Source organism: Carya illinoinensis, chromosome 8 (genome assembly GCF_018687715.1).
Source record: "Carya illinoinensis cultivar Pawnee chromosome 8, C.illinoinensisPawnee_v1, whole genome shotgun sequence".
Lineage (NCBI taxonomy): Eukaryota > Viridiplantae > Streptophyta > Magnoliopsida > Fagales > Juglandaceae > Carya > Carya illinoinensis.
The window spans coordinates 22,892,721-22,916,715 of record NC_056759.1 but is presented as its reverse complement, the minus strand read 5'-3'; the positions used below and the strand labels follow the sequence as shown (position 1 = coordinate 22,916,715).

The window sequence follows — 23,995 nt, the reverse complement described above, 5'->3', positions numbered from 1 at the left end:
AAAAGCTTTTTGGTTGGGCTGGTTGCCCCTCTCCTCCCGACTCTGCTTGTGACGGAGTGTGTGTATGACTGTGTCCTGTATGTGTCACCACATATGCATGCCTGACCTTAACTTTGTGATGTTATCATTTTTTTAGGTACTGTATGGGGCTGATCTCGAAACTGGGGTTTTTGGCAGCGGTTTTCCCAAGATGTCCAGTCAAGTTAAATCTGCTTCAGACGAAAAGTATATAAAATCAGGCTGGAACCTGAATAACTTTCCAAGGCTTCCTGGATCTGTCCTCTCTTATGAGGGCAGTGATATATCTGGTGTTCTGGTGCCATGGTTGTATATAGGGATGTGCTTTTCCTCCTTTTGTTGGGTAAGACTAAATATGTAATTTTCCTCTGCATCAGCTTATAGTCTCTGGGTTGCTCATGTATAACCTATGCTTCTGTAAGAACGTGTGCGCACAAGGGGTATTTGTGATGCCTGTGCATGAAGTACGTGTATTTGCATGTTATTTTATATCTGGCTCTAAAAAAAAATAAACGCAAAATGATTGAAACAATAAAAGGTTAAAAGAATAGAGTGCTTTAACTTTTCCAAAAAATAGGGAATATAGAATACATTTAGGCTGTTGGTTATACCTTTTTCTTTTTGACAAATAAGTTGGTTTTCTTTCTTTTACCCTCTCTTTCTCTATTTGTTTTGGCTATGGTACTCCTTTTGCTCCCTGTTTGTTCTTTACCGATCGTTTTGTTTTAATAATACAAATGGTGGAGGGGAAATCTCACCTTGAAACTTTTATGTTCACCATGCAGAGTTCCTAGTACATGTTAAGATCTTGACTCTTTAGTCTCAACTTCTAACATTTCACTCATGAAGTTAAATTTCTTGAATATTTTTGTGTGCAGAATCACAAAGTTATGACAACTGTTTGCGGGCTCAAGCTCATGTTTTCATTTTAGAGTCATGACTGATATTTTTTGTGTTGTTTTACTTCTAAAAACAGCATGTCGAAGATCACCACTTGTACTCATTGAATTACTTGCACTGGGGTGCTCCTAAAATATGGTATGGTGTTCCCGGTACGAATGCCTGTAAATTAGAGGAGGCTATGAGAAAGAATTTGCCTGACCTTTTTGAAGAACAGCCTGACTTACTTCATAAGCTGGTGAGTGTTATAACGTCGTTTGGTATCTGTAATTTCTGGCCTAGGTTTACTTGTTCAACTGTTGTGTGGACATACAAGCGGGTTTGCCCTTTTGATCATCTTGCTTGCTTCATGCGTTCTTCTTCTTCTTCTTCCCCCCCAAATACTCCCTTTGGCAATATGTTCTTAGATTCTATTAATTGAAAAGTTTTTTCTTTTCTTGAAAAATAACTTGGGGGAAAGTTCATTTTCCTAGCAAACTCCAATTTTCCTTCCATTCCAATGTTCTTATTAAGTTCTTGGATAACAAGCATAAGGGTTTCTTTATTTGACAAGATAACCCATAAAAATAACTATATTTTTTCCCTCCTAAATTAGAATTTTTAAATTATTAGCAACTAATTATCCTGAATGACATGCTCTATTTTATGGAAATTTTGGAATATTGTTTGTTTAGATTATTGTGAAGTCTTGCTGTCATTTGTTCCTAAATTTTTGCATCCTTCTTTAGGAAGTTAATGAGAAGTACAAAGAGTTCATCTCCTGTTGTCTCTGCAAATAGTGTATCAATATGGATATGATTATAAATGATCCTTTCCTCACCTGAAGGTTGTGTTTGGAAACTGAGCTTTCTATTTTCTGGCCTTCCTTTTGCTTTTACTATATTTTTTCTCCTCCCACACTTGTATTCTTCTTGCACTTGCAACGTATTGCTTATCTATATTGATATGGAAAGCTTCCCATCATATCAGTTCCCCTCTTTTTCTCAGTCCACCCCCTTGAGACAAGGAGATTGGTTGGGTCTAGCTGAAGTAAACTTCCTGTTTGCAGTTTCCATTGCCACTTCAGTAACTGTATCTCTAAAACCCCAATTTTCCACATTGGATGGATGATCTATGATAGAGGAGAATGAGTGTTAAATGTTAATCAAGTACCAAGTCCCATATTGGTTCCTTGCTTGAACTAGACTTTGTAATGATTCCAATAAACTTTAATTTTAACTTTGACTAGTTCTTTTCAAGTATAAGCATAGATATTACTTAAAACTCTCTTGGATCGTTACAAATGGTATAAAGATGACCTTTTGAGCCATGATGCAACAAAATGACCTTATGAGGATGTTAGACATATGAGTGGAGGAGATTGTAACACCATACTTCTAGATGAGGGTGGTGAATGAAGGCCCACATTGTATGGTAGGGAGAAGATTACTTCTAGTGTATAAGCGTCGATGTGGCTTCAACTTTCTTTAGATCATGACAAATGGTATTATTAGGGTTGACCTTGTAATACTATATAACATCAAGCATTTAGTGCAATGTGAGCCCTGATGAGTATTTCGTAGATTGTCTTGGCCCATGAAATCTTATTTTGGGTTGGTGATTAATGATTAGGAGAATGACTTTGGTATAGGTGTATTGAATGATTAGGAGAATGAGCTTGGTTCCTCACTATGTGTATTTGGGCTTTATAATACTTCCAAGGAGCTCTAATTACAACCTTAACTAGTCCTTTCCAAGTAGGGGTAGGCGGCGGGGCCCCTACGCCCGTATGCCCGCCCTGACCCAGTTGGCCCCTCTTAGGGGCCAAGCGTCCATGGCCATCAGATGCCGAGGTGCAGGCCCCCACCCGCACTTGGAAACTTAGGTCGGGACATGGCCCAAGCTGAGCCCAAGCTCGCCTGTTCTAGGCCCTGCTCGTTTGCACACACACACACACACACACACATATATATATATTATATAGGTATATATTAAAAAAACTATTTCTTTAATAAAACACTGTCTTTTTTTTGGGGTAAAACCCCAAAACGACATTGTTTTAATATAGGGTTTGAGTTTCGTATAAAATGTGAAATCCCCACTCCTAGCTGACGAGCCATTCTCTTCCCCCCCCCCCCCCCCCCCCCTTCTCCTCGGGGGCGCGGCTTCGTGCCTCTCACTCTCTCCCCCCTCCCTTTCTCTTTTCTCTCTCAGTGCTGCTATTTTACGGCATCACTGTCACCCCTAGCCGGTTGCCGTCGTTATCGTGGTCTCTCTCTCTCTCTGTCTCTCTCTCAGTGCCTCTGTTTTAGTGTTTTACAGCATTGTCCCCAGCCAGTTGCTGTTGCCATCGTCTTTCTCCCTTTCATCGTCACCCCCAGCTGGTCTCCCCCTTTCTTTGGTTGGTGGTTCTGGCCGTGGGTGGGCAGTGGGCTCTTTGTGTTTTAACTGCGGTGGTAGATGGACAGACGGTCCAATCTGCCCCTCGGCATTTGGATAAGGGACCCCACCCACAGGGAGCGGGGCTGGATTCCCTGCGGCAAACCCCCCGCCCATGCCAGGGGTGGGGTGTAGGAAGGGGGTACGGGTAGCACCCTTATTTCCAGGTATGACCCCTACACAATTTTGTGTGATGAGGGTGGATTTTGTTGGGTGGTTTTGTCCGCTTAGAGGTTGTTTGGATAGTGAGGTGAGATGAGATGGTTTTAGATGAAAATTGAATAAAATATTGTTAGAATATTATTATTGTTTTGGGATTTGAAAAAGTTGAATTGTTTATGATATTTTGTATGAGAATTTAGGAAAGTTGTAAAGATGAGATGAGAGTGTTTCTCAATCCCAACTGCCTCTTAGTCTTTCCTGGACTTGGTAGTGGTCTATGAAGTGGATCCCCTCATTGAGCAACGTTTGCTAGTTGCTAAAATGGTTTAGAAGGGGAAAAGGTCATTTTGGGCTTTGAAGCTCCCTAAGTTTTGGTTTTTCTTTGTGTGGGGAGTTAGTGGTGCTTTTTCAGACTTTGTGGGGGTGTTGTATAATCTCTAGAGGAGTAGACTGTTTTGTGGGTAGGACCTGTTAGGTTCAGTGTTGCTAAAAGAGGGCTAAAGTGCAAAGCACCGAGGCTGAAGTGCTTTCCTTACCAAAAGCAAAGCAAATGTCATATGCTTTGAACCCGATATAATGGTCCAAGTTGACATTTTAGATGGATTGATATTGGATTGCTAATGTTAGCGTAGCTGTTAATACCTACATTTCGTGAACTCTTTTGATGATATTCAAATAAGTAATTAGGTTCAACATATTACCATCTTGCTTTCTAAACTATTGTTTTGTATTATATGGATTTTGTTATTATATATAATCACTAAAAGTTTGCACTTTACCTTAATTAGGTGCATGCTTGCTCCTAGGCCCTAGATGGCGTTTGTGCATTTGTGCGCCTAGTGCTTTCGCCACCATTGGGTGGGTTAGGGCTTAGTTTGGTGGTTTTGTTTTCTGTACCCTTTTGATAGGTGGTTCACTTTGCACATGGGTACACAGTTTGGTTTTTAATGAATTTTGACTAACAAAAAACTTGTCAAGGGTCACCATGTGAAGGGTTCAACATTTTTCCTGGAATACTTGTAAAAATAAAATAAAAAAAATTGTTCCTGGAAGAAACTGTCTGACAATAATTTTATCCATCGGGGACTTCAGTGTATCCAGTAAAATTATAGCAAAATGGAGAGGAAAGAGAATAGGGCACTTTCTTCCTAATGCTACATGTAATATGCTTTGATTGCTTTGCAGAAGTAAAAGTACTTATCTTTATTTTCATGTTCCTTTGGTGTCTAATTAGGCCCCAAATGACTACATTAGCATCTCGTTTTAAGGTATATCTATTCTCTTATCCGGCTCATGCTGGACACTGGGACTTTGGCACTTTTTTGACATCAAAGATGTCCAATTTCTCAGCATTATAAAATGACATTTGCATAGGTTGGTGGACACTTTGAGAGCCTCTCTCCATATGGGTGCAATATAAAATGGACTTGATATTTTTGTAAAGAGCTATTTCTCAATAAGATTATATATATGTTGCCCACTTTTGTTTTGTTCATATGTTTTTCAAGTTTTCATCTTGCACGAGCCAATGTGTATGTAGTTGCCAATTTATTGTCATTTTACTTGCATGCCTTAGATCCTAAAATACATTGTTGTTTTGTCATGCCCCCTTGTCCTTATCTATTTCTTGGTAGGGACATGTTTGCCAGTTTGAAAATGGCATAAAATGTTTGATGAAGTTTGTGAATTTCTTTACAAAGGTAAAGGCAAAATTTGGAGACCCTAGTAGGTGGCACTGATGATGGCACAAAATCTGATTATTTCTTTACAGAGATTTGTAGATGGTCTAAGATAGCCTATTCTCTGTGATAGGAATATTTTGATTCTTTGAACCTTGTTCAATCACCAATTTCCTCTTAAGGATATTGTGACTTAACTTTTTACAGATGCATCTTAGTGGAAAAGTGTGAATGTTATCATTTAACTATTATCCTTTATCTCCTCTCTCATGTAGGGGTCTAGAGTTCCCCGTATTAGATGAGACATAATGCATGGAATATATTACTGAAATGGGGGGGTACAAAGAGTGGAATCATTATTCTATCAATGCATTGAATTCTGCTATGCCCTGAACATATGAGTTTCTCTTGCAGGTCACACAGCTTTCCCCCGCGATACTGAAATCTGAAGGGGTACCTGTATATAGGTGTATTCAGAATCCTGGGGAGTTTGTTTTGACCTTCCCTCGAGCATATCATTCGGGGTTCAACTGTGGCTTCAATTGTGCTGAGGCAGTTAATGTAGCTCCAGTTGATTGGCTGCCCCATGGGCAGATTGCTGTAGAGCTATACCGTGAGCAGGGACGAAAGACTTCCATTTCCCATGACAAACTTTTACTTGGGGCAGCAAGGGAAGCAGTTAGAGCACATTGGGAACTAAATTTACTGAAGAAAAATACTTCGGATAACTTGAGATGGAAAGGTGTCTGTGGAAAGGATGGGATCTTATCTAAAACACTCAAGGTAAAACTCTACCTCTTTGTTCGTTTGGTTTTTTTTTTTTTCTGTTTTGTTTTGTTTTGTTTTGTTTTTTTTAATAATTTTTGATAATTTTCTTTTTGATTGGGATGATTGACGTATATGAAATATTCATTCAGTCCTGAGTTAATTAGAAATCCGGATTGTTTTTTTTTTTAAACTTAAGAAAAGAAGGGTTGAAATAGAATTCAGCAAATAGTTAAGGAACTGTCGAAAGATAAGAATTATGACACTTGGGATAGATTTAGAATCATGGCATATCATTTTCATAATTGCTTTTTGGATTTATGATTTAGTTGTCTGGAATTAGGTTTGAATCTACAATCTAATCCCATTTTGCATTTCAGAACATGGATTTGAATTGATGAACAATGCCTTGATAGTTGACCCAACTAAATTCTAAACTGACTTAATTGTTCACCCTGATTAGAAAATAGAAAAAGATGGTCTATTTGGGTTCACCAGCAGATATGGGCAGCACTTAGACACAACTACTGTTCTTTGATCTTTCCTTTTTTGACTTTGTATGTTTCTCTTGCTTAGACACGAATTGAGATGGAATGTCTGCGAAGGGAATTTCTCAGCAGTTCTTCACAGACAATAAAGATGGAGAACAATTTTGATGCCACTTCTGAGAGGGAATGTAGTGTTTGCCTTTTTGATTTGCACATGTCTGCAGCAGGTTGTCGTTGTTCCCCAGATAAATATGCATGCTTGGATCATGCAAAGCAGTTCTGTACATGTCCTTGGGATTCCAAATATTTTCTCTTTCGCTATGACATCATTGAATTAAATATCCTTATTGAGGCATTGGAAGGAAAATTAAGTGCCATATACAGATGGGCAAGAATGGATCTTGGACTTGCTCTGAGTTCTTATGTGTCCCACGAGAATATACTGCCAATTGGTAAAGAGACCTTGAGGAAATCAACTGGTATCATGGATGAGATTTCTCAACTGAAACAGAGGATATCAGAAGCTGAATCGGTTTTGAAGTGTAGAAATGCATCATCGATAGTTTGTAGTTCTTCTCGTGAAAATGAGATGGCAAACCATAACTCTAAGCTCAAGAAAGAAGGATTGATTACTTTGCCTTCCAATTTAAGAAATCCTGTTTTGCAGTTGTCTCAAGAAGATGCAATATATGCTGTAACAACGGCTGCAGAGGAATCGAGACTGAAGAAGCCTTCAATCTTGAAACGTGAAAATGTTATACTTCTTAGCGATGATGAAGGCGATGAACCTGAGAGGCCAGTTTTAGGAAAAGAAAGGGAATCTTCTTCAGAGAAGCCTTTAGGGCTTTCTGAGATGCTGGCAGTTTCTGATGATAAAGCAAGCCTATGTAATAATCATAAAGATCCTATCTTGACTACCCCTTCTAATGACGCAGAAGTGATGGGGACGTTACCTAATGGAGAAAGGAATAGTTTATCTGATTCTATTCGCATGAAAGATAGAGATTATGGAAGTAGTGAACCCTTTCGAGGATCAAATCCACCAAGCATGTCTTGTCATGTGAATTCTAGTGGTGCAGATTTAGGAAGGAAAACTCAAGACTGCTCAACTATGAGAGAGACCAGTGAACATGATGTGGCAAATTGTGGGAGTTATCCTCAGAATCTACAACCATATGGCAGTGGATTGCCTAACAATGACAATAAACATGAAAAGATGGGATTGAATGCAGCCTCAAATATAGTGGATAATATAAGAACTATTGCCGGAAACCCATCTTGCACCGTGAACAGTTTGGACAGATATTTCCGCCAAAAGGGTCCTCGCATTGCCAAGGTCGTGCGGAGGATCAACTGCACTGTTGAACCTCTGGAATTTGGAGTTGTGTTTTCTGGGAAGTTTTGGTGTAACAGCCAGGCCATTTTCCCCAAGGGTATGTTGCAGCCATTTTCTCCAGTACGATGATAGAAACTTGAAGATGTTAGACTAAATAGGTAGGATGCACTTATTCATATTTATTCTATTTGATGCAGGATTTAGGAGCCGAGTTAAGTACATAAATGTATTAGATCCAGCAAATATGTGTTACTATGTCTCAGAAGTTCTTGATGCAGGAAGGGACGGACCTCTCTTTATGGTAATTGAAATTTCTTCACTTCCCTAAAGTTTATGTTGTATTATTCTAGCTGGTTTACACACATGATTGCATTCAGTGTTGCTAAAAGCTTAACTTGCAGCTGAGCCTAAAGGCTTCATGGAGCCTAGGTGCAAGGTGCAAAGTTCAAGCAACTCTGATTGAACTTTAGTGTACATTTTTTAAATGCAACATAATACGATGGAAAATATTTAAAAGGAAAATAGTGGTTATTATCTTATTAGGTCAAATAGAGTGGGGCGGGGTTACGCCCTTCCCTGGTGCCCCCCGTGCATGGGGGTGGGGGTTTGGCCCCCAAAATCCCTGGTCCGTCCGCCCCCCTTCCACAGCCCATGGCCTCATAGCCGAAATTGAAAAAAAAATAAACAAAAAATTGAATAACACAAAAAATAAATAAAATCACACAAAAAATCCACAACAATAAACAAAATATAAATCAAATCCACAACACAATTTCTATCCAATGATTTGAATCAGGAAAAAAAAAGGAAAAAGAAAACTAACTCAAGGATTTGGAGAGGAGTTGGAACAGAGGAGGAGGATGATGATCAGAGGATGGTGACTGCGAGAGGGAGAGAGAGCAGTGGTGGCTGACTCACTCAAAAATGAGTAGCACTAATGCTATCCCAAATGCAGGAGGATGTCGTGTAATAATTAGGAATAAATTCTTAGATCGTCTCCTCAGGGAAAAGTTGTTTAAAATTAAACTTGTTGAAAAAATGTGAAAAATTTCACAAAGAGAAAATAATATGATGGTATATGCAATGGATGAAATAGGGTACTAGTCATGGACTAGATTCATGTCTTTTGAATTTTGTTGGATTGGAATGTAAAGGACTTATAAATTAAACTCAGAAATTAATAAAACTACATTAAGCATTAAACTAAATTAGAAAGTAATCGACAAAACATGAACGGAAAATTTAAAATGCCCAAAACTAAGATTCTAGAATTCATCTTTGTAATTAAATTACGAATTCTCAAAATAACATATAACAGTTGTAATTACTATTAAATAAAAACTTAAAGAAGTAAGAAAAATAAATAACACGAAATAAGTAAACAAAAACTCAAAAGCATTCTATAAACTTTAAACTGAAGTTAAATAAAATAGGGAATGAAAAATCTAAACGAAAACGTCATTTCACGATTCGATTGAAATTCGAAACGAAAAGGAACAATTTCTTACGTATAAAAACTCTAGAACAATTCCTTTTATTGTATGAAACAAATTAGTAATGAAACAAACTAATAATGAAACAAACTAGAAATGAAACAAATTAGAAATGAAACAAACTAGTAATTTAATAGAAATTAAGGTATTACACTCAATGAAATACAATTCTAGAACAAATATTAATGCACTAAAAAAATGCTAAAACAACAAAGCTTTGAAACTTTAAAAGGAGAAACAAAATTTCTTAAAACAAAAAGGAGCTAATTCTTTCAAGTAAATAGCAGAAAATTATGTGTTGACAAGTGTTTTTCTAAGATTGAGTTGTCCTCAATTGTACTCAATTGTACTCTAAAAAATTGTTCTCTTAAGTTTCGGTTGTGCACCTCCTTTTATAGCCAAAAACCTTGGCTACTCTTGCCTAACTCTTGCCAAACTCTTGCCAAACTCTAGCCAAACTCTTGCCAAACTCTTGCCAAACTTTTGCCTAACTCTTGCCAAACTCTTGCCTAACTCTTGTTCGGTTTCTTCATTTTGCTTCTTCAATTTGTTTCTTCACTTTAAGCACATGTTTCTTCATTCACCTACTGCTTTGACCGGTCCAAATTCCCTCACAATTCATTTCAGCACATGTCTCCATTCCATCCATCAATATATATATGTCAAGTAGGTGCCAACTCCATTTGGTTGCAAACTCAAGCACGGTTTCTTCAAGAGTCAAGCATGGCTTATTCCAATCAATTTCAACCAAAAGTTATCACATGTTCTTCACCCTTTTTCTCAATTAATTCCAGCACAACACTCTTCAATCTAGAAGTGGTCATCAATTTAATATGTCTTTCCATGCCATGTGTATAGGACCTACAAGCCAAAATTCATTGTTTTGAGTCATGCATGTGTTAATGACTTTCAATCTATTAAAAAAATTTAACATATGGATCACACACAAAATTTATCTCATACTAAGCTTTCTAAATAAAATATGCATATGAATAAACATTATCCAATTATATCTCAAGTAATAAAATTAAGCATAAACTCATGCTATTAATCAATTTAAATCATAACTTGCATTTATTCTTATTAATCATTTTTCCATTTAAAACCAATAATAATGTCATGATGAATTTAAAATACATTGGTTTTAAATAGTAAAAATGTGCAATATTCTAGCTCAATCACACCCCCCAACTAGCATTTTGCTAATCTTTGAGCAAAATAGTGAAAATTAATTGAGATGAATATTGTATAAAGCTCGAAATTCAAACAAAAACAATCAAACATAATTCTGAATTCTCACAAAATAATTGAATTGTGACTACTCAACACCATGAGTTGTATCCACAAGGAAAGTCTCAGTAATTGTTCACATAGAGTTGGGGCAAATGTCTTAGAACTCAGATATGTGTGTGTGGCTAAACCTCTGTATGTTTCTCACTAATAAACATGATTTATCATAGGATTTTTCAACCTTAAGATTAATCATTATTGATTCTAACTACCTCAAAGCCTAAGGGACTAGCAGTTTTCACGCCAACTCTGTTTAAAGGTTGATCATTCAACCCCCAAAGTTTTGGGTAACTGTTTCTAGCCCTCTATTTTGGAAAACTTACACGATTTTTTTCATTTTCTTTTCTTTTTGTTTTCTTTTCTTTTCTTTTGTTTTTTTTTTTTTTGTTTTTTTTTTATATAAGGCTCGGTAGTCCTGCAGTTTACTTCTCCTGTTTTAAATCAATGAACATTAATGAGGAACACTACAAGTGTAAGCATGTGCAAAATGTTCTTTCAAAACTTGCCCTTCATTCTATATAAATTATACTAATTTTCAATTTTGTAAATATCGCATCCTGGTGTTTCAAGTCACTTCTCAACAAAATATGAGGCATCATAAGTCATGTTCTATGCTTAAGGTTGAAAATAAATCTTCACAAAATAATTCCGCTCAACTATTCCACCAAGATACACAAATCTAACAAACATGCTAGAAGTGTGTGTTAATCGTTTATGCACTTCACAAATTTTTTTTTTTTTTTTTAAACACATTTTTAACAGAAAACCCTCCCCCCAACTAAATGTGACATTGTTCTCAATGTTCAGCAATGAATATTCGATGATGTATGTTATACAGACATGAATTTGAGCAAGATAAACACTGTAGAACATATATTGAGACGAAAATGATTAAACAGAGAGGAAACAAATTCACCTGAGATATTCAAGCGTACACAAGGAGTAGATTTCTGTCAACGTGAAAAACACAAAAAGCAAAAGAAAGAAAAACAAAACAAACAGATACTCCAGAGTAGTAGACTCAAAACAAAATAAACAAAATGCAAAAGAATTTTTTTTTTTTTTACATAAACTTGAGGTTTTTAGCCTCAAGTTTGAGACGCTCATGCTCTTCATACAACATCAGGTCATCCTTAGCCATGGGAACTGGCAAGCGGAATGAAGAATCTATAAGAGACTTCAACTGTTTATTCTTCTGCCGTTCGATTCCTTCCCTTATGTGAGACTCTTGAGAAATTCGTTGAAGTACAACGATTTGTTCTTTAAGCCTTTCAACTTGGTTTTTGGCTTGTACCCGCTGGGAAAAAGCAACAATGGAGGATGAGTAGCGAGTCCCAAGACTCACCAGGTCGTAGATGGTATCAGAGTCTGACCTATTAGCCATACTATTATTTTCTAGTTACAACATGGCACTAATGGTAGCTGCAGAAAGGACAGGAGGTTGAGATGCAGAGGAATGAGCCATTGACAGAAGAACAGAAGGCTTAAAAACGAGAATGTTGAAAGAATGCAGATGAGTTTATAGAGATGAGAATGAAAACTTGATGCGGATTTGATGAAGTTCAGGACTGGTTTTATAGAGATAGCACAAAGAACCAGACGAGCTATCATCCAAGTCAAAGAGTAATGTGATTTCGGTGAAATGACATTTCTTAGAAACTCGGAGCCTCTAATCCCGTTTTTCAACAACATCAGGTGATTTTTTCAAATCTCCAGCCACTCTTGTCAGGTCACGGACGGATCCAACTATTTTTTTAACTTTCAACTATCTACAGTATCTACTAACGCACCGTTTTTTTCTGTCTACCGTTTTCAATGAATCGAACGAAAGAAAACAAAGTGCACAGAACTAAGCAAGCAAAACAAACAATTAACATGAAATATAAAATCAAAGCAAACGAACAAATAAAAACAAAGCAAGTAAAGAAAACTGTAAAGAAGGAAAAACAAATCAAAACACTTCCTTGGGGTCTTGCACAAGCAAGATCTCAACATGTGGATCAAAAACCTTCAGAAATGACTTTAGACGTTGTCCGTTGACAGTGAAGCTATTACCATTCTTCGGATTGACAATGTCTACCGCGCCATGAGGATGAACGGTCTTTACAATGTACGGCCCACTCCATCGGGATTTCAACTTTCCAGGAAAAATATGCAAGCGAGAGTTGTAAAGAAGAACTTCCTGGCCAAGTGTGAAATGCTTTGGATGAATTTTCTGATCATGCAGAATTTTCATGCGCTCCTTTGCCATTTGCGCGTTGTCATAAGCATTCCGACGAGCTTCATCCAATTCATTGATCTGCAATTTTCTCAGCCCTGAAGCTTTATCAAGTGACATGTTAACATGCTTTATGGCCCAAAGAGCTCGATGCTGAATATCAACAGGTAAATGACAAGCTTTACCATAAACTAATCGATAGGGAGACATCCCTAGATTTGTTTTAAAAGCTGTCCTATAAGCCCACAGAGCATCAAGAAGCTTAATCGACCAATCTTTCCTATTAGGATTTACTGTTTTCTCCAGAATGATTTTTATTTCTCTGTTTGCCAATTCAGCTTGCCCATTAGTTTGTGGGTGATAAGGGGTAGAAACTCTGTGTGTGATACCATATTTCTTCACAAGTGTAGAAAATGGTTTATTGCAAAAATGAGAACCCCCGTCACTAATGATAACCTTGGGCATGCCAAATCGAGCAAACAAAGATTGTAAAAAATTTAGTACAACATGATGGTCATTGGTTTTGCAAGCGATGGCCTCAACCCACTTTGAAACATAGTCCACAGCCAATAAAATATATGTGTTTCCAAAGGAAACCGGAAAAGGTCCCATGAAGTTTATTCACCAACAATCAAAGATTTCTAAAGTAAGAATGGGGGAAAGGGGCATCATGTTTCTTTTGCTTATGGCTCCCAATTTTTGACAAGACTTACATGCTTTACAAAAATTGTAAGCATCCTTAAACATGGAAGGCCAATAAAAACCGCTTTGCAAAATTTTTGCCACTGTTTTGTTTGCTGAAAAATGACCACCACATGCACCCGTATGACAAAATCTCAATACTGAAGAAAACTCATCATTAGGAATGCATCTCCGAATCAATTGATCCGAACAATACTTGAAAAGATAAGGGTCATCAAAGTAGAAATGTTTTACCTCAGATAGAAACCGACGCTTATCTTGGGTTGACCATTCAGAAGGCATTCGCTCAGTCACCAGATAATTGACTATATCAGTATACCAGGGAGCTCCATCAACCACAAACAGCTGCTCATCCGGGAAACTATCATCAAGAGGAAGGCTAACATTTGAAGAAGGAGATGATGACAATCTAGAGAGGTGGTCAGCTACCACATTTCCAACTCCTTTTTTATCCTTTATGTTGATGTTGAACTCTTGAAGTAATAGAATCCATCGAATCAAGCGTGGTTTTGCATCTTTCTTGGTCAACAAATACTTAAGAGCAGAGTGGTCAGTGAAAATAGTAACAGGAGAACCAAGAATATAAGCCCGGAATTTATCAAGTGCAAAAACAACTGCAAGCAATTCTTTTTCAGTAGTGGTATAATTTTTCTGGGCATCATTCAAGGTTCTACTGGCATAATAAATCACAAATGGTCTGTTATCCACTCGCTGCCCCAAAACAGTTCCTAAGGCATAGTCACTAGCATCTGTCATAATCTCAAAGGGAAGGTCCCAATGCAGAGGTTGCACAATAGGAGCAGTGGTAAGCGACTTTTTCAAGGTATCAAAAGCTTTTTGGCACTCATCACTCCAAACAAATTCAATATCATTTTATAAAAGAGTGCACAAAGGTTTTGCAATGGAACTAAACCCTTGAATAAACCGCCTATAAAAGCCAGCATGACCAAGAAAAGAACGAATATCCCTAACTGTCCTAGGGATAGGAAGTTTAGATATTAATTCAATCTTTGCCTTGTCGACCTTTATACCCTCAGAAGAAACAATATGCCCTAATACAATGCCCTGAGTAACCATAAATTGGCATTTCTCCCAATTAAGTAAAAGATTTTTTTCTTCACATCTCTGGAGAATACGTGCCAAATTATGCAAACAGCTCTCAAAGGATTTTCCAAAAACAGAGAAATCATCCATGAATATTTCACAAATATCATCAATCATGTCAGAAAAAATACTTATTATGCATCTCTGAAAAGTAGCTGGAGCATTACACAAACCAAAATGCATTCTAGTAAAAGCAAAAGTGCCAAAAGGACAGGTAAAAGTGGTTTTCTCCTGATCCTTAGGTGCTACAGCAATTTGATAATAACCAGAATAGCCATCCAATAAACAATAATATGCATTACCAGCTACTCTTTCCAAAATTTGATCCAAGAATGGTAAAGGAAAATGATCATTCCTACTGGCTGAATTAAGTTTTCTATAATCAATGCACATTCTCCAGCCAGTAACCATTCTAATTGGAATCAACTCATTTTTTTCATTTTTTATGACAGTCAAACCAGATTTCTTTGGTACCACTTGAGTTGGACTTACCCACTTACTGTCTGAGATGGGATAAATGATTCCCACTGTGAGTAGCTTAAGCACTTCCTTTTTCACGACTTCCTTCATGGTAGGATTGAGCCTACGTTGAGCATCACGAACTGGTTTAGCATCGTCTTCAAGATGGACTCTGTGGGTACATACAGCGGCATCAATGCCTTTGATGTCGGCTATTGTCCAACCAATTGCGCCTCGATGCTTTCTTAATACTTCAATCAACTGGGTTTCATCCTTCTGTTTTAGCTTTGAGGAAATCACCACCGGAAAAGTTCCTTCTTCAGGTCCAAGAAACGCATACTTTAAATCTTGAGGAAGTGGTTTCAGTTCCAACTGAGGAACTTCTTCCTCTGAAGATCTAAGTATGTCTGGTGGTGGTAAAGCTTCGAACTGGGGTTTCCATCTTGCTCCCGCAAATTGTACTTGAAGTGGTAAAGATGAATCTGCAAAACAATCAAAAAAATCATAGTCATCTTCATTAATATGATCAATTTTCTCATCAAGTAAAAATTCAGGTGTCTGAAAAATATAATCATCATCAGAAAAAGGAGAAGTTGAGCAAATAAAATCTGTTGGTGTCAAACTCTCCACAGCATTCAAATCACTTGTGTCATCCAAATGTGCTGGCATCTTGCAAGCGTTGAAAACGTTCAACTCAAGTGCCATGTTTCCAAAGGTAAGCTTCAAAACTCCACTTCTGCAATTGATCAAAGCATTTGATGTAGCTAGAAATGGTCTTCCTAGGATGACAGGAGCTTGGTAAATAGTGGAGACCGGCTGCTGCATGTCAAGAACCACAAAATCTACTGGGTAGTAGAATTTGTCTACCTGGACCAACACGTCTTCTACAATACCCCTCGGTACCTTAACTGATCTGTCGGCCAGCTGTAGCATGATGGAGGTCTTTTTTAGCTCACCCAATCCCAACTGCTCATATACTGAGAACGGTAGCAAGTTCACACTACTCCCCAAATCAAGTAAAGCTCTCCCAATTCTTGATTCACCAATCATAATGGAGATGTTGGGAGAGCCGGGATCTCCAAACTTCTGAGGAGTCTCGCTCAATATCAATGCACTAACTTGCTCCGTTAGGAAAGCTCATTCAGCTTCCTCTTCACCGTGCACAAGTCCTTCAAAAATTTTGTATATGAAGGCACTTGTTGTATGGCATCCAAGAGTGGAATATTGATTTTCACTTGCTTGAAAATCTCTTGAATTTCCGTGTGATACTTATTCTTTTTGCCAGCTGCCAATCTCTGAGGATAGGGTACCACAGGTTGGTATCCCTTACTAGTTTCAGCATCTGCACTCACAGGCTTCTTCTGTTCTGGTCTCGCCACCTCTGGTTCTTTTTCAGCTTCATCCGTCTCTGCTGCATCTTTAGGTATAGGAGCAATTACCTCTGTGTCTATGGTCATCTCAGGTCGGGAAATTTCTTTCCCACTTCTCAAAGTAAGAACAGCTTTTGCTGTCTTAATAACGTCTCCTGAGACATTATGCACTTGATGTTGTTGTTGTCTGTATACTTGAGGATTAGGCTGAGGCTGTGCAGGAAATTTTCCTTTCTCTAGGGTGCTCAAGGTTGTGTTCATCTTATTAACAGTGCCACGCAACTCATTTATGGCCTGAGTATTTTGATTATTTGTGAAACCCCAAGGGGTTGGCCCAAGTGGTGAAGGCCTTGGTCTTGGGGTCTCATTCCCTTCAAGGTCCAAGGTTCAACACCTCATGGATGCAAACAATCCTTTGGGGCCACACCCCCTGGTGAAAAGCCAGCGATTTAACTAGTTCCGTGTAGGGAAACTTCCGAGGGTGTGGTGCACGGGACCGGGGTTTATTCTGCAGGGGTGGGTCCAAAGGGCCCTGCCTTGGAGAGGTTCCCCGACATCAAAAAAAAAAAAAAGTATTTTGATTATTTGTGGTGGCCTGAATCTGCATGAATTGCTGAAGTGTATTGGCCATCTGTGTCATACTGTCATCTAGAGTCTTCTTTGCAGATGATGAAGGCTGAGGACCTTGTGCAGCTACTTGAGGCTGAAATCCAGGAGGAGCTACATAAGGATAGCTCTGAGGATTTTGATATGGCGGATACTGGTGCTGAGGAGCACCTTGATTAAATGGCTGCTGCTGAGGTGGTGGGGACCGACCAGGCTGATCATTTCTCCATGAGAAATTTGGGTGATTTCTCCACCCCGGATTATATGTGTTGGAGAAAGGTTGATTCTGTGCTCGATTGACCCAGTTGGTTGATTGTATTGGCTCAGATCCACCTTCTTGAAATACTGGCATAATCGGGCAGTCTTGGGTCTTATGGTTTGAATCAGCACATATAGAACATGCCTCTGCTACTTTCGCAGCCTTTACCTTTTCCATCTCCATGACTTCCATTCTTTTAGTCAATGCAGATATTCGGGCTTGAACATCCGTGTCTCCTTTGAGCTCATATCTGCCCCCTGCAGAAATAGCCCTCAGTGGCTGTGCTGTTAATGGAACTCGATCAGTACGAGTATTCCATTGTTGTGCGCTTTCAGCAAGGTAGTCGAAAAATGATAATGCTTCATCAGGTTCTTTGCTGAAGAACTCCCCATTGCACATTGTTTGAACAAATTGCTTGCATTCCGGAGTGAGACCAGTGTAAAAGTAGCTCACCAGCCTCCAGGATTCAAAACCATGATGTGGATAAATGTTCACCAAATCCTTAAATTTCTCCCAACTGGCCTGAAAGGTCTCATCAGGTCTTTGATTGAACTGGCTGATCTGCTCCTGCAAAAATTGAGTTCTCTGAAAAGGAAAAAATTTCTGTAAGAATTCACGTTGCATGTCAGACCAACTAGAAATGGAATTAGGTCTCAAAGAGTTGAACCATATCTTCGCTTTATCCTTTAAAGAAAAAGGAAATAAACGAAGTCTAATGAATTCATTAGTAACAGCCCTAGTGATAAAAGTAGCACAAGCCAGCTCAAAATCCGTCAAGTGCTGGTAAGGACTCTCAGAATCCATCCCGTGGAACTGAGGTGTCACCGACATCATGCCATGCTTGATAGAGAAATTAGGTGCATTTTCAAGTAAAATTATGCATGAAGGTGCATTAGGTTTTTGATCCGCATGATGAGATCTTGCTTGTGCAAGACCCCAGGGAAGTGTTTTGATTTGTTTTTCCTTCTTTACAGTTTTCTTTACTTGCTTTGTTTTTATTTGTTCGTTTGCTTTGATTTTATATTTCATGTTGATTGTTTGTTTTGCTTGCTTAGTTCTGTGCACTTTGTTTTCTTTCGTTCGATTCATTGAAAACGGTAGACAGAAAAAAACGGTGTGTTAGTAGACACTGTAGATAGTTGAAAGTTAAAAAAATAGTTGGATCCGTCCGTGACCTGACAAGAGTGGCTGGAGATTTGAAAAAAACACCTGATGTTGTTGAAAAACGGGATTGGAGGCTCCGAGTTTCTAAGAAATGTCATTTCACCGAAATCACATTACTCTTTGACTTGGATGATAGCTCGTCTGGTTCTTTGTGCTATCTCTATAAAACCAGTCCTGAACTTCATCAAATCCGCATCAAGTTTTCATTCTCATCTCTATAAACTCATCTGCATTCTTTCAACATTCTCGTTTTTAAGCCTTCTGTTCTTCTTTCAATGGCTCATTCCTCTGCATCTCAACCTCCTGTCCTTTCTGCAGCTACCATTAGTGCCATGTTGCAACTAGAAGATAATAGTATGGCTAATAGGTCAGACTCCGATGCCATCTACGACCTAGTGAGTCTTGGGACTCGCTACTCATCCTCCATTGTTGCTTTTTCCCAGCGGGTACAAGCCAAAAACCAAGAGGTTGAAAGGCTTAAAGAATAAATCGTTGTACTTCAATGAATTTCTCAAGAGTCTCACATAAGGGAAGGAATCGAACGGCAGAAGAATAAACAGTTGAAGTCTCTTTTAGATTCTTCATTCCGCTTGCCAGTTCCCATGGCTAAGGATGACCTGATGTTGTATGAAGAGCATGAGCGTTTCAAACTTGAGGCTAAAAACCTCAAGTTTATGTAAAAAAAAAAAAAAAAAAATTTCTTTTGCATTTTGTTTATTTTGTTTTGAGTCTACTACTCTGGAGTATCTGTTTGTTTTGTTTTTCTTTCTTTTGCTTTTTGTGTTTTTCACGTTGACAGAAATCTACTCCTTGTGTACGCTTGAATATCTCAGGTGAATTTGTTTCCTCTCTGTTTAATCATTTTCGTCTCAATATATGTTCTACAGTGTTTATCTTGCTCAAATTCATGTCTGTATAACATACATCATCGAATATTCATTGCTGAATATTGAGGACAATGTCACATTTAGTTGGGGGGAGGGTTTTCTGTTAAAAATGTGTTTAAAAAAAAAAAAAAAATTTGTGAAGTGCATAAACGATTAACACACACTTCTAGCATGTTTGTTAGATTTGTGTATCTTGGTGGAATAGTTGAGCGGAATTATTTTGTGAAGATTTATTTTCAACCTTAAGCATAGAACATGACTTATGATGCCTCATATTTTATTGAGAAGTGACTTGAAACACCAGGATGCGATATTTACAAAAATGAGAATTAGTATAATTTATATAGAATGAAGGGCAAGTTTTGAAAGAACATTTTGCACCTGCTTACACTTGTAGTGTTCCTCATTAATGTTCATTGATTTAAAACAGGAGAAGTAAACTGTAGGACTACCGAGCCTTATATAAAAAAATAAAAAAATAAATAAAAAAATAAAAAACAAAAGAAAAGAAAAGAAAACGAAAAGAAAAGAAAATGAAAAAAATCGTGTAAGTTTTCCAAAATAGAGGGTTAGAAACAGTTACCCAAAACTTTGGGGGTTGAATGATCAACTTTTAAACAGAGTTGGCGTGAAACCTGCTAGTCCCTTAGGCTTTGAGGTAGTTAGAATCAATAATGATTAATCTTAAGGTTGAAAAATCCTATGATAAATCATGTTTATTAGTGAGGAACATACAGAGGTTTAGCCACACACACATATCTGAGTTCTAAGACATGTGAACAATTACTGAGACTTTCCTTGTGGATACAACTCATGGTGTTGAGTAGTCACAATTCAATTATTTTGTGAGAATTCAGAATTATGTTTGATTGTTTTTGTTTGAATTTCGAGTTTTATACAATATTCATCTCAATTAATTTTCACTATTTTGCTCAAGGATTAGCAAAATGCTAGTTGGGGGGTGTGATTGAGCTAGAATATTGCACATTTTTACTATCCTCTATGGCTCAATCAGTGGCCATAGAGGATAGAGTGGAGGGAGTGGCCCAGCTCGAGTGGTGGGGTGAGGAGGGGGCAGGGCTGGGCCTGGTGGAGCCTTGTTGCCCAGACCTAGTGCTTTCAAATGGTATGAAGGATGTGGGTCCATAATTCTGTCTCCTACATAGGCTATTAAATTTATCAGAACAGCTATTATCTTTTTCTTTCCAAAACTTATTTTCCTGTGTATTCCCAAATATACCCAATCATGATAGAAATGATCAAATTCTTCAAGCAAACGGTTTTCTATCATCATTAATTAATGGTAATTCTCAATTGCTTGTTGATCGATGCTTTTTTTTTTTTCCCTCAATGTTACCTATATTTTAATGGAAGATAAGTAAACATGCTTTTTCTGACGTAGCACTTCCACTATAAGTGTGTGCTTTTGTACTGCACTTCATTTAGCTTTAAAAAGACTTTTCCCCTGGCAGTTTAGCTTGTTTGGTGCATAGCAAATAATAAAAAAAATGTGGTTTTCATCTTTTACTTCTGCTTCCTCTAAACTTTGGGAACCTCCTATTGAAGTTTGCTACAATGTCTCAACAAATGGGTTCTCTTCATTTTTTTAACATAAAAAAATGGTTTAGCTTCATTTTTTCGCACGTTAATAAGCTTTGAAGTATTGAAAATCTTTGAGATGCTAAAGTTCTCCCAGCAAGATTTAAGAAAACATGATTGCTTAGGCAAAAAAGGAATATGATATGTTTTTCAAGTATGGTTTGGTACTGATTTCTGTCAGAAGCATGATTAGGTTCTCCATACTCTAATCTATCATGCTAATGCTCTCCTTTTACTCTGGTGCACTAGATTTTTCTGGATCAAAGTTGTGGAATATTTCAATGATGCAAAATCCTTTGGAAATTGGAATATTTCATCCCAAGATGCAAATTTCTGTGACAGATTATTTTCACTTTAGACAGGCTGCTTTATATTATCTTTTACACATTTGATACCTGTTCTTTAACTAAAACTCCTGAAGTGCTTCCCTAAATAGATGTGAAGTTTCATTAAATTGACAACAGTTCTGTTTTAATATAGGATTCCTTTAGAGATTTTGTTTTATGAGGAGTTGAGTTTGTGGGAATATATGAAAGCACTGAAAACGAGTAAGCATATTATAGGCAATATCTTCAGTAAACTGTAGTAAAACGGTGATATATTGGACATTCATATATAAAGTAGCATGGAGATCACTGGCCTTGTTTGGCAACAAAGGATTTTTCAAAGTTTTCAACATTTCTCATAACTTCATTCTCAAACATTACTCAAAACACTAAAATTTTCTATTTCAAATTTTCATCTAATCATTACTCAGACACAAAAATCAATATAACTTTTAGAAATTCCAAAACGAAAAATAATCTTAAAAAAATTATATTCAAACAACTTTTCAACTTTATTCATCCACTTTCACAAACCTCAATACAATCCTTATTTTAAAAAATATTTTTATTCAAAATTTTCTCTCTTCTTTTCCAATACCTATTCTCAAACAAATTCCCAAAATGCTCAAATATTTCCAAACATCTATTATAATCAAACATAATACTGCAAGGTGGATCTGTGGCAAGAGAAATTAGGGAAAATTATGATGGTCTGACTTCTAATGTAATAGCAGCCTTTGCTTTTTCTAATCTGAACGGTGAATTGGCTTTACATGTAAATAAATTTGTAAACTGCACATACACCCGATAGGCAAGTTACACAAATATATCTAGGTCATGAATCCATGACGTTTTCCTTCATCTTGTTCTTAAAGAGGGAGGAACCGCTGCTTTGGCTGGAGTTTACTTGCTTTTTAGCATTATAGGTAGATTTGGAAATTACTTATTACAATAATTGTAATTTTAATTAGAAGTGAGTTCATCTCTACCCCACTTTTTAGGTTTCATTGGAGCAATGTCCAAAAGAGGTGTTTATTCACATCTCTGCTTCAAGATGCTGGGAAATGGTGAGAGATAGAGTGAATCAAGAGATCACAAAGCAACATAAACTGGGAATGGCAGACCTTCCCCCTTTACAGCCACCTGGGAGTCTTGACGGTTTTGAAATGTTTGGGTTTACTTCACCACAAATTGTGCAGGTAAATACCAATTAAACTAATATTTCTACTTCTGTGATGGTGCAAGTGTCTATGATGGGACATGGGTGAAAATTTAAAATGTTTATAATATTTTCCTTTATAGTTCTGCTAAAAACTTTTCCCATTTATTGCTTTTGGGTTTATGGGATCTAGTTTGTGGCTTTAATGATTTATCTTGTAAGCAATCAAGGTATTCCTCTCCCATAAGTGAGGTCTTATTATAAAGTTACGGGATGCCGTTCTCTTTAAAAGTAAAAAAAAGATTGATCTTGCAACCCATATAACGACAATCTTGAGGTGATACCCTGGCAATTTTGTACGTATAAAATTAATGTGCTTTTGTTATGTAAAACTTCTATGCTGCAGCATGACAAATCCAACCATAATCTAGAGGAAGAGAAACTGCTTTATTGATGAAAATTCAGTTTCTTTTTCTTCTTTATATGATTTGTTCACTTTTTTTTTTTTTTTTTTTTTGAAAATCTAGTCTGCAAAACATTGAATTGACTTTTCATTCTCTCTGAGTTGTCCAAACATAGTTGTTTATGTTCTCAAAACTTTTGGGAATGAAAATGAAAGACCTAACACCCCTTACATGAAGCTTTAACGCAAAGGTTAGTTGCAATTAGTAGTTTGCCATTTGGTATGATTACGACTACTATTTTTCTCTGTGCTTTTGACAATTTTCTCAATTTTGTAGAGAAAAATTGTCAATTGTGGTAAGTAAGTTTGTGTTAACCTTACCTGTTGCTGTCTTTAAACAGGCCATAGAAGCAATGGATCGAAGTCGAGTCTGTACCGAGTACTGGGACTCCCGGCCCTACTCCCGGCCTCAGGAACAGATTCCACAAACTTCTCAATACAAAGTGTCTGGCAAAACCTTCCATTCAATGTCCGAGGAAAAGTATAATCAGGTGGCCCCTGGAAATTCTAGCTTGCCCAGGAGAGTTGATTCAATGCTGAGGGGGCTATTTAAAAAGGCGAGCCAAGAAGAATTGAACACACTGCATGGCATTTTAAGTTATAATGACTCAACAGCCGATCGAGGTTTAGTGACTCAACTTCTCAGTGAAGAGATTCACAATCGTCCTAGATGATTCATTATTTGGTCTGATGAGGATTTGAGAGATCAAATATCCTATGACAGTTTTTTGACTGTAAATTCGGTTCCTGCTCCCAGGTTGCAGGTATTTTGTACTCAACCTGATCGTTCTTTAACCAAGAAGTTAACATGAAGAAAAGAAAAGAAAAGGAAAATAAGAAAAAGAAAAGCGTCTAGATTTTCATGATACTTGGGGCTTATTCGCTGTTCGTAGCAGTGAAGAAGGCCAAAAACATTCATCATTTATGGATCAGTATCTCTCTGAAATACTGTCCAAATTCTAAGGTCTGAAATGAGACGGACTAGAGATGCTCAAGTCCGAATAAATAAAAACAAGAAAGTAATATTTAAAAAAAAAAATTATATAAGATTTAGATTGCGGAGTGTGTGGATAAGAACTCTTTAAGGAAAAAAATTAAAAAATAAAAAATAAAATAGGTATAATGTGTGG

The 23,995-nt window shown here is 37.3% G+C and overlaps 1 protein-coding gene across 4 annotated transcripts in view; it reads left to right on the top strand.

Moving 5' to 3' along the window:
* LOC122318191 (putative lysine-specific demethylase JMJ16) overlaps positions 1 to 23,708 on the top strand; it is a 28,058-nt gene extending 4,350 nt beyond the window's left edge. For all 4 annotated transcript variants that reach the window (XM_043135387.1, XM_043135384.1, XM_043135388.1 and 1 more), the window contains 7 exons: positions 137 to 361; positions 995 to 1,156; positions 5,592 to 5,960; positions 6,519 to 7,863; positions 7,964 to 8,067; positions 22,245 to 22,442; positions 23,207 to 23,708. In XM_043135387.1, the coding sequence (XP_042991321.1) occupies positions 137 to 361; positions 995 to 1,156; positions 5,592 to 5,960; positions 6,519 to 7,863; positions 7,964 to 8,067; positions 22,245 to 22,442; positions 23,207 to 23,539 (2,736 nt within the window). In that variant the 3' untranslated portion in view covers positions 23,540 to 23,708. The remainder of the gene's footprint in view (positions 1 to 136; positions 362 to 994; positions 1,157 to 5,591; positions 5,961 to 6,518; positions 7,864 to 7,963; positions 8,068 to 22,244; positions 22,443 to 23,206) is intronic.
* The last annotated feature ends 287 nt before the right edge of the window (positions 23,709 to 23,995 follow it).